Consider the following 11,694-nt stretch of genomic DNA (forward strand, 5'->3'; position numbering starts at 1 on the left):
TTGTTATACAACCTAACTGGTGTAATAATTCTCACTGAATTGTAAACCTGAAAAATGTTGAATTGACCAATGTAGTATTATCTGCATTTTTACAACAATCAAAGAAAGAAAGAGCCCAGGATCTCTAAGCTTGAGACAAATGCTCAAAATAGCTTCATCAAGGAGAATTACAGCCTTTCATGAGGTTTTTCTTTCCCAGCCCCACAGGCTTCCGACCCCAGGAAAATGGCTGCAGAGAATCACTCTACTGTGACAGAGTTCATGCTAGGAGGATTAACAAATCGGCCAGAGCTCCAGCTCCCTCTTTTCTTCCTCTTTCTAGGGATCTACATGGTCACCATGGTGGGGAACCTGGGCATGATCATGCTCATTTGTCTGAATTCCCAGCTTCATACCCCCATGTACTACTTCCTCAGCAATTTGTCATTTGTTGATATGTGTTACTCCTCTGTCAGTACTCCTAAAATGCTGGTGAACTTTGTGTCAGAGAAGAACAGTATATCTTATGCGGGGTGCATGTCACAGCTCTACTTTTTCCTTGTTTTTGTTGTTGCCGAGTGTTACATGCTGACAGTGATGGCCTGCGATCACTATGTTGCCATCTGCAGCCCTTTGCTTTATAACATCATTATGTCACATCAAATCTGCTCCCTGCTGGTGGCTGCGGTCTACATCATGGGGTTCATTGGCTCAACGATAGAGACTGGCCTCATGTTAAAACTGTCCTATTGTGAGAGCCTCATCAGTCATTACTTCTGTGATATCCTCCCTCTCATGAAGCTCTCCTGCTCTAGCACCTATGACATTGAGATGACAGTTTTCTTTTTGGCTGGATTCGACATCATAGTCTCCAGTTCAACAGTCCTTGTCTCCTACGCCTTCATCCTCTCCAGCATCCTCCATATCAGGAGCACAGAAGGAAGGTCCAAAGCCTTCAGCACCTGCAGTTCCCACCTTACAGCAGTAGGAATGTTCTATGGATCTAGTGCATTCATGTATCTAAAACCTTCCACAGCCAGTTCCTTGGCCCAAGAGAATATGGTCTCTGTGTTCTACACTACAGTGATCCCCATGTTGAACCCTCTAATTTACAGTCTAAGGAACAAGGAGGTGAAGGCTGCCATGCAGAAAACACTGAGAAGAAAATTGTCTTGATGCAAATGTTATTACCCTTTCTCAGTTTTACAATTAAGTTGTTATAAATACCAGAGGAAAGTCCAGTCCTGGATGAGGAATATCAGTTCTCCACATGGTTGGTGAATGTCTTCCCTCATTCTTCTCTCTTTTTTCGCAGCCTCTCTTATGTCTTAGTATTTACAACCAGCTATTTTCAAGTTCATATTTTCTTTTATTTGCAATCTATTCTCTCTATTCTGAGCCCTTTGCTAAACATTGACTAACTTAATTGTAATTTAACACAAACTTTAAGCATTTATTTTGAGAGTCATTCATTATGTATTACCTTCTATTATTACTACCTTGCAGCAATAGAATTGTTCTATGGATCTGCTGCATTCATGTACTTAAAACCATCCATGGTAAGTTCACTCGCCCAGGAGAACGTGGCCTCCGTGTTCTACGCCACAGCAATCCCCGTGTTGAACCCTCTAATTAACAGTGTAAGGAACAAGGAGGTGAAGACTACCATGCAGAAAACATGAAGAAGAAGAGTGTTTGGTTGCAAAAGTCATTATTCTCTCTCGAGTTGAAAACTGAGCTATAAATATAATGGGAAAGTACTCTAAAGATTTACACACACATTGATAAAGACCAAATATTTCTCAACATGACTGATTAAGTGCATCCACACACCTTTCTCTCCCCTTTTTACTTTCATGTATTTCATGTTTGACTCTGTTTCAGGCTTGCTGATTTCAAGTTTATGTTTTCCTTCTAGGTAGAATCAGCTTTCTCTATCTTTGGCCCTCTCATAAAAATTACCTGTCTGGATTATAATGTAAATTAAATCTAAAACTTTCATCAATGACTTTCAGAGGGATGTTTGATTTAATTTCCTCTATAGAGAACATATTACCTAAACTAATTCTCATAATTCACCCTTTGGTGTATACAAGACAAACAGAGATGAAATTGAAAATCACCAAGAAATAACACACAATCGCTTCTTCAACTAGATTTCTCCTTTCTCTTTTTCTCTTTCTCTCCCATTTTACTTTTACTCTCTACTTATTCCTGCCCAATATCTTCTAAATGGTCCCTTAATTCAATTGCCACCACCACCATCATCAACATAGCATCAAATAGTTTTGAATCCTAGGAAGTCTTCTAAGTGTTTTAGTTAATTTTTTCATTTTCTGAAATGAGAAAACTTTGATTTAAAGAGGTTAAGTAATTTCTCAGGCTTACATAACTGGTAAACTTGCAACACTTGGATTCAAACCCACGACTCATTATCCTCTTTCTCTTGTCTGCTTGTACAGCCTATGCCTTATCCTAATTATAATTTTCCAATTTCAATCTCCTTTTGAAAATAACTTCCCCTATTATACTATCTCTCCATTCCTTCCAGATGCCCAAGGAGATATTAGGCAATGCTGCAGTCTTTGTTACTCCCTAAATAACTGATTGATCTGCATCTCCTGCCAACCTGACTCAGTAAATCCAATTGGCATGTGGCACAGTGTCTTCCCAGTTTTGCCTGGAACAATATCAGAGATTGATGTAAAAGTATCAGTGGCCATGCACAGCAAAAGATGCGTAGAAATTCTCTTAATTGTTATTTATTATTGCCTTAGAAACAATAGTGTATCAGTATTTGTCATTTTTAAGTATCTTAGGCACTACGGAGCCCTGGTGGTGCAGTGGTTAAGAGCTTGGCTGCCAAACAAAAGGTTGGCAGTTCAAATTCACCAGCTGCTCCATTGAAAACTATGAGACAGCTCTACTCTGTCCTGTAGAGGTGCTATGAATTGGAATCAACTCGACGGCAATAGGTTTGGTTTTTTTTGATTTATACTGCATAAGACAGACATGAAAAAGTGAAATAAAATCTGTATTTCTCAAGTAGATAGAGATTTAATACTGAAGATTATATTCTCAGTTTTTGTGTTAGTTTTTAAATAATGTGATGAATAGGGATTAGGGAGGCCTACTGGACTATTAACTCCAAATAGGCAGCAGAATAGATATGACCTAGAGGTCAGAAAACTCGTACTGCTGCTGTCACTATTGTCACCGTGAAAAATGCCTCTCACACACATAAAACTGGTACGTAAACAACAGAAATGTAGACCAGCATTCTAGATACATGGGCCTACATAAACTTGCTTGTCAATAGCACTTCCACCTGAAGGTTGGTTGCCACATCACTCCCACCCCCCAAAGCTCACATGACTGCATTTAATTAGTAAAACAAATTCATACTCAGAACTCTAGCTGCAAAAGGCCTCTGGAATTTTTAACCACTCTGAATAGGAGTGCAGAATGGAGCCATTCCAAAATGTCTACCATATTCACTTTCTCCTGCATGTCCTCTCCTAGAACTGAGAAATCTACCACCAATGAATTTAAAGAAAAATAAACTGGAACCCATTGCTGTCAAGTCAATTCTGAATCATAGCAACTCTATAGCGTAGAGTCGAACTGCTCCATAGTTTCCAACACTGCAAATCTTTACAGAAGAATATCTTTACTACTTAAGGTGAGAAATGCTTCTCTTTTTAATAAAAACTTCAACATTGAGACCCATAAAGCAAAAAAATTGGGTGCATTTGATTACATCAAAGCTAAGAAATCTTATTCAGCTAAGTATCCCCATGGATAAGAGTAATAGATAATGGAATAGAAGAAGATACTTGTTGAGTCTAAAGCTGACTAGTGATTCATAAGCAGAATATACAAGTAAATCCTGAAAATCAACAACAAAAAACTCAACAGAAAAAAATGGCAACATATAATAACAGGCAATGTAAATAAGAGAAAATCAAAAATGCTGCCAAATGAAGCGATGTCCAAATACATTACTAGTCAGAGAAGTATAAATGAGATTTCTTTTTGTACCTACCAGATTGGCAAAAACTAGATCTAGTGGACTTCTAGGAATGTAAAATCTTCATGTACTTGTAGCCATAATGGATAGTAATATAATATTAGTTGGGGAATTGTAGTATATGTATTCCTAGAATCTAGCACTTCAAGAACAGGATAGGTACCCCAAAGTAATACCCTTACAGGTCAAAAAGGGGCATGTAAAAACATGTTCACTGTAGCACTATTTGTACAATAAAGTTGTTCAACATCTGTCTGGAGAGTAGACAGATAAAATATGGAGGCACATCATGAAGACTGAAGCAATGAGGTAGCTGTTGACATAGCAACATGGATAGACCTTAGAGATACAGTGTTGTGTAAAAAGGTACAACATATAAAACATAATTTATTTGTATTAAAATACATATTAATACCAATATACATTTGTGTGGATCCACAATCTACAGCCATGGAAGCAGCAGTCAAAAAATCAAAAGACACATTGCATTGGGTAAATCTGCTGCAAAGGACCTCTTTAAAGTGTTGAAAAGCAATGATATCACCTTGAAGGCTAAGGTGTGCCTGACCCAAGCCATGGTATTTTCAATCACATCATATGCCTGTGAAAACTGGGCAATGAATAAAGAAGACCAATGAAGAATTGAAGCCTTTGAATTGTGGTGTTGGAGAAGAATATTGAATATACCATGGACTGCCAAAAGAACAAACAAATCTGTCTTGGAAGAAGTACAATTAGGATGTTCCTTAGAAGCAACAATGGCAAGACTGCGTCTTACATACTTTGGACATGTTGTCAGGAGGGATCAGTCCCTGGAGAAAGACATCATGCTTGGCAGGGTACAGCATCAGTGGAAGAGAGGAAGACCCTGAACGAAGTGGATTGACACAGTGGCTGCAACAATGAGCTCAAGCATAACAATGATTGTAAGGATGGCTCAAGCCTGGGCAGTGTTTGGTTCTGTTGTGCATAGGGTGGCTATGAGTCAGAACTGACTCAAAGGTACCTAACAACAACAAATGTATATATGTATATTACACATACCCCCATGCATCTGCCACTTTGTCTTGCTGTGGGAGTATATGTGTATATGTTCTGAAGAAGCAAAGGTGGCCAAATTTCACTAACATACTTTGTACCGGTTATCAGGATGGGTCAGTCACTGGAGAAGGATATCATGCTTGGTAAAGTAGAAGGCCATTAAAAACAGGAAAACTCTTAACAAGATGGATTGTCACAGTGGCTACAATGGACTCAAGCATAACAACAATTGTGAGGACAGCACAAGACCAGGCAGCATTTCCTTCTGTTGTACATAGGGCCACAATGAGACAGAAGCAACTTGACAGCACCTAAGAACAAAGGAAATCAACAAGAAAAAGACAATCCAATCAAAAAATGAGCAAGTGACCTGAATAGAATTTCTTCAATAAGTACCTAAAAAGATGTTCACCATCATTAGCCGTTACCAAAACCAAACCAAACCAATTGCCATCGAGTGGATTCTGACTCACGGCAAACCTATAGGGCAGAGTAGAATTGCCCCATAGGGTTTTCAAAGAGTGGCTAGTAATTGGAACTGCAGACCTTTCGGTTAGCCGAAAAAGGCATAACCACTGCACCACAAATGGTCTCCATAGCAGTAGGTTTCGTTTGGACATAAGCTGTTAGGGAGATGCAAATCAAAACTGCAATGAGATACTTCTTCATTCCCACTAAGGTGGCTAAGATAAAAAAAAAAAAAAAAACAGAAAGTAACTAAAGTTAGCAATCATGTGGAGAAATCAGAACCCTCATCCATTACTAGTGACAACGACACCACTACGATTGGTGTCACCCAGTACAGTAACTGATGGGTGGGCAGGGCAGCCAGTGAAGCCCCCTAAACCCACCACCTTGAGTACAGCAGATCTGTCCTGCCCCACCCTGGCTCCTCAAAGAGCACAAGGTCACACAACCACACTCCTCCTGGCCCACACCCTTTGTCTCCCTGCAGTTTTTCCCCTTTCCCATTGGGCAAGATGAACACGATCCTCTCTTGACTGGCAGGTGAGAGGAGTTGTGATGATTAACTGCACTGGGTTACTGATGACACCACACTACCAAGCCGGTGCCTTGGGAGCCTCTCCCCTGTGGCACCTGCAAACCCACTGCCACCACTGACCCTGGGGTCATTTTGGTTTCAGTCTCCTGACAATGTCAGAGGGTGAGATCTGAATCCCTCACAACCTCCTAGTGATGCCACTGGCTGGTGGGTAGGAAAAATAATACAGCCACTGTGAAAAATGGTAGGTGTTCTTCAAAAAGTTAAACACGATGATATCTATCATATGACCCAGCAATTCCACTCTTAGGTATATACCAAAGAAACTTGAAAGCAGCGATACAAATAGAAGCTGTACACCAGTGCTCATTGCAGCACTATGCATAATAGCCAAAAGGTGGAAACAACCCAAATGTTCATCAACAGGTAATGGAATACTATGCAGCCATAAAGAGAAATGAAGTTCTGATGCATGCCACAACATGGATGAACCTTGAAAACATTTTTCTGAATGAAATAAGTCAAACAGAAAAATACAAATATTGTATGATCTCACTAACGTGAAATGCCTAGAATTGGCAAATGTATAGAGATCAGAGTTTAATAGTAGTTGCCAGGAGAGACAGGGAAAAGGGGCAATCATTGTTTGGGTAGCATTGAGTTTTTTTTAGGAGATGAAAAGTCAGCAATAGATAATTGGTGATGGTTGCACAACATGGTTGATGTAATTGGTCTCACTGAATTGTACACATGAGAAATGTTGAAATGGCTAATGTTTTATCTATGTTTTTAAAACAATAAATAAAAGGAATCTTTCCTCAATCTGGATTTGGAGAGGCAGAACAGTACAACTGTGATCCTGGATAATGAGGTTAAAAGATGCCTCTGCTGAAGGAACTGGGGCAAGGTAACCACTGTGGGACACCACAAGAAGGCAATGATTAAACAACACCCCATAAGTCCTGTTCCCTAGAAACACACCACATTTTTTTCCATTTTGTCAGGGAACTTCTGACCTTGTGTACTGCAAGTATATGGTCATTTGTCCAGTCGTGAGGAAAACAGAAACTATCATAGGTCTGCATTCTGGCAGGCAGACAACACAAAGAAGACTCATGTGGAACGGACAGGGGAAACTCCAGGGAAGATTCTGGGAAAATTGGTCCAATTATCTCTCCCCACTCAGTGAGCCAGCTTCCACTTCTAAATATTTCTTAAGCAGTGTTACAGAAGAAATTTATCATTTTTTTATTAAAAAATCCCTGTAGTTATAACAATTAAAATTTTTTTTTCAAACACAAGACTTTTAGTGTATTTTATTATTGTACTTTAGATGAAGGTTTAGAGAGCAAATTAGTTTCTCATTAAACAATTGCTACACATATTGTTTCATGACATTGGTTGCAAACCTGACAATTTGTTAACACTGTCCCCTTCTCAACCTTAGGTTCCCCCTTACCAACTTTCCTGTCTCCTCCTTGCCTCTGAACTGGTGTGCCCATTTAGTCTCTCTCTCTCTTTTTTTTTTTTTTTTTGATGAGCCTGTCTAAACTTTGGCAGAAGCATGAATCTGAGGAGTGACTTCAGTACTGAGTTAAAAGGGTGTCTGGGGGCCATACTATCAGGGTTTCTCCAGTCTCTGTCAGACCATAAGTCTGGTCTTTTTTGTGAGTTGGAAATTTGTTCTACGTTTTTCTCCAGCTCCCTTCAGGACCCCGTATTGTGTCCCCCGTCAGAGTAGGTGGTGGTGGTAGGCAGGCATCACCTGGTTGTGCTAGACTCTGACTGGTGGAGGCTGTGGTAGTTGTGGTAAATAAGTCCTTTGGACTACTCTTTCCTTGTGTCTTTGGTTTTCTTCATTCTCCCTGCTCCAGATGAATTGGGACCAAGGGAGTATCACAGATGGCTGCTCAAAGTTTTTAAGAAGCAGACGCTGGGCAGGGCCAAGATGGCAGAGTAGTCAGTCATTTCCAGAGATCCCTCTTACCAAAAAGACTGGAAAAAACAAGTGAAACATTCGTATATATGACAAGCTAGGAGCCCTGAATATCAAAGTTAGGAAATCAGGCTGAGTGGCAGGGGGAGGGAGAAACAGTTCAGCAGTGGCAAAGAGTTTCTGGACCTGACTCGGAGGGACCAGTACCCCTCAGGCATGATCCCCTTGAGGGACCATGGCAGGGATGGCAGTAGCATTTGGGAGAGAATTTTATCAGGGAGAGACAGTGAGACACATAGCCCACTCACACCTTCGGAACTAGAAAAGAATGCCGTTCTTGGCAAAAGCTAAGTACTTGTGATAATTTTTCCATGCCCCCAGCCTCCAAGCTGGCTTTGGTGGATGTTGACTCCCCTGGGCCTCAGATAGGTCCTGCTGTACACCCTGAGCCATTCTTCCAGCCGTGGAGAAGGAATAAATTAACACTTCTGAGAAAAGATAATCTGCCAGCTCCACTAAGCTGGGGAACTAAAGACAGAAGTAGATCCTGTCCAGACACAAATGATCTGCAGACTTTGAATGCATTTCAACCCTGCATGGACCTGTGTAGGCCCATTTCAGGAGATTAGGCCCTTGTTACTGCAATGCTGTATGGGCTTGAGATCTGACTTCAACTGTTTCAGCTGTGCAGTGGAGAGGTTTTTTTTTTTTTGATGTTTGGCACCACTTTGCCTATTAGACAGGGTGTCACCTACCCACATCAGGGACCTGAGGACTGGTGGCTCCACCAACATCACCTATCCACCCGCAACAGGGCTCCAGGGATAAATGGTACCACCAGTCCTTACAACCAAAAGCATTGGGTGCCCATGGTCCAGCAGCAGAACCCACCTACCTGTGTTCTATAGGGAACAGGGATGTACTTTCCTCAAAGACAATCAAGGAACAGTTGTCAGCCCCCTGCCTTGCTCAGAGTGTGATCCCATGCTGCACCAGAAACCTGTGCCTATGCCAATCACACCTGTCCCTCTAAGACTGTAGGACAGAGCCTGTACCACACATTTGATGACCATTTACCTGGACACCTGAGCTGAATCCATACAAGAAAAGTGAATGGACTTCTAGGCCCATAGACCTGGTAACACCTCTACCCATCTGGTGACTGGATGTTAGAGCTTCAAAGGCATAAATAATCAAGCTAGCTCACTCAAGCAGCCTGTTTGGGTATATCAAAACAAATCAGAGTAAGAACCTAGGGTATAGTAAACAAACATAAAATAAATATTAGAACAACTTATAGTTGGCTCAGAGACAACAGTGAATATCAGTTCACATAAAGAAGCAAAACCATGATAGCTTCAACAAGCTCTCAAAACAAACAATCAAAGAGTCTTCTGGATGAACACGTCTTCTTGGAATTACCAGATGTACAATACAAAAGATTAATATACAGAACTCCTTAAGAGAACAGGAGGGAGATCAGGCAAAAAGCAGAACAAGCTAAGGAACACACAGCTAAAGCAGTTGAAGAAATTAAAAAGGTTATTCAAGAATATAATGAAAAATTTAATAAGCTGCAAGAATCCATAGAGAGACACCTAACAGAAATTCATAAGATTAACAATAAAATTGCAGAATTAGAGAACTCAATAGAAGGTCAGAGGAGCAGAATTGAGGAAATGGAAGGCAGAGTTCATGAAATTGAAGGTGAAACACTTGTCGCCAATATATTTGAAGAAAAATCAGATAAAAGAATTGAAGAAAATGAAGAAACCCTAAGAATCATTTGAGACTCTATCAAGAGAAATAACCTATGAGTGACTGGAGTACCAGAACAGGGAGGGAAATCAGAAAATACACACAGAATTGTTGACTTGCTGGCAGAAAACTTCCCTAATATTGTGAAAGATGACAAGATATCTATCCAAGATGCTTATCAAACCCCACATAAGGTAGATCTCAAAAGAAAGTCACCAAGACATATTATAATCAAACTTACCAAAACCAAAGATAAAGAGGAATTTTAAGAGCGGCTAAGGATAAACAAACGGAAACCCCGGTGGTGTAGTGGTTAAGTGCTATGGCTGCTAACCAAGGAGTTGGCAGTTCGAATCTGCCAGGCGCTCTCTGGAAACTCTATGCAGCAGTTCTGCTCTGTCCTACAGGGTAGCTATGAGTCAGAATCAACTTGGTTTTGTTTGATTTTGGTTTGGGGATAAATGAAAAGTCACCTACAAAGGAGAGTCAGTAAGAACAAGCCCAGACTACTAGGCAGAAACCATTCAGGCAAAAAGGCAATCAGATGACATATATAAAGCATGAAGGAAAATAACTGAAAGCCAAATATCGTACATCCAGGAAAACCTTCTCTCAAATATGAAGGTGAAATTAGGACATTTTGAGATTAACAGATGTTTAGGGAATTCATAAAAACAAATCAAAACTACAAGAAACACTAAAGGGAGTTCTCCGGTTAGAAAATCAATAATATCAGATATCACCTTAAGACTAGAATACAGGACAGAGCAACCAGATATCAACCCAAGTAGGGGAAACAAAAAAATAAATCAACACTTAAAAAAAAAAAAATTCAAAACAGGGAAACAGCAATGTCATTATGTAAAAGATAACATTAAAACAATAATGAGTGACTAAAAAATGTAGGCATAGATTTTCATATGGAGAGGACGTAAAGGCAATATAAAGAAATAAAAGTTAGCTTTAAACTTAGAAAAATAGCAGTATATATTGAGGTAACCACAAAGGAGACTAACAACCCTACTCATCATAAATAAAATACAAGAGAAACATAAAGACTCAGCAAAAACAAAATCAACAACAACGAATAAGAGGAAAAGACAATTTATAAACATAAAATACTCAGTACAAAAGATTAAATGGAAAAAAAAACTGTCAACAACACACAAAAAAGACATGAAAATGACAGCACTAAACTCATAAAAAAAAAAACAAAAAACTCATACCTATCCATAATTACCCTGAATGTAAATGGGCTAAATGCACCAATAAAGACATAGAGAGTGGCAGAATGGATAAAAAAAAAAAAAAAAAAAAAAAAAGTGGTCCATCTACATGCTGCCTACAAGAGACACACCTTAGACTTAGAGACACAAACTAAAAGTCAAAGTTTAGAAAAAGATATACTAAGCAAACATTAATCAAAAAAGAGCAAAAGTGACAATACTAATTTATGCCAAAATAGACTTTAAGTTTAAATCCACCACAAAGGATAAGGAAGACACTATATAATGATTAAAGGGACAATATGCCAGGAGGATGGAGGACATAACCATATTAAGTATTTACACACTCAATGACAGGGCTTCAAGATACATAAGTAAACTCTAACAGCATTGAAAACTAGACAGCTCCACAATAATATTTGAAGATTTCAACACACCATTTTCTGTGAGGGACAGGACATCCAGAAAGAAGCTCAATAAAGACACGGAAGATCTAAATGCCACAATCAACCAACTTGACCTCATAGACAGGTACAGAACACTTCACCCAAAACCAGTCAAGTATACTTTCTTTTCTAGTGCACATGTAATATTCTCTAGAATAGACCACATATTAGGTCATAAAGCAAGCCTGAACAGAATGCAAAACATTGAAATATTACAAAGCATCTTTTCTGACTATAAGCCCATAAAACTGGAAATCAGTAACAGAAAAAGCAGG

The 11,694-nt window shown here is 39.5% G+C and overlaps 1 protein-coding gene across 1 annotated transcript; it reads left to right on the plus strand.

The window, feature by feature from the left end:
- The first annotated feature begins 225 nt into the window (after positions 1-225).
- LOC126061134 (olfactory receptor 151-like) lies at positions 226-1,155 on the plus strand. The gene has a single exon (XM_049857465.1). The coding sequence runs from the start codon at positions 226-228 to the stop codon at positions 1,153-1,155; it is 930 nt and encodes a 309-aa protein (XP_049713422.1).
- Positions 1,156-11,694: the final 10,539 nt, after the last annotated feature.

Source organism: Elephas maximus, chromosome 17 (genome assembly GCF_024166365.1).
Source record: "Elephas maximus indicus isolate mEleMax1 chromosome 17, mEleMax1 primary haplotype, whole genome shotgun sequence".
In the NCBI taxonomy this organism is placed as follows: domain Eukaryota; kingdom Metazoa; phylum Chordata; class Mammalia; order Proboscidea; family Elephantidae; genus Elephas; species Elephas maximus.

Coding starts and splice junctions, on each gene's coding strand:
- LOC126061134 (XM_049857465.1), top strand. CDS start 226: ATGGCTGCAGAGAATCACTCTACTGTGACAGAGTTCATGCTAGGAGGA.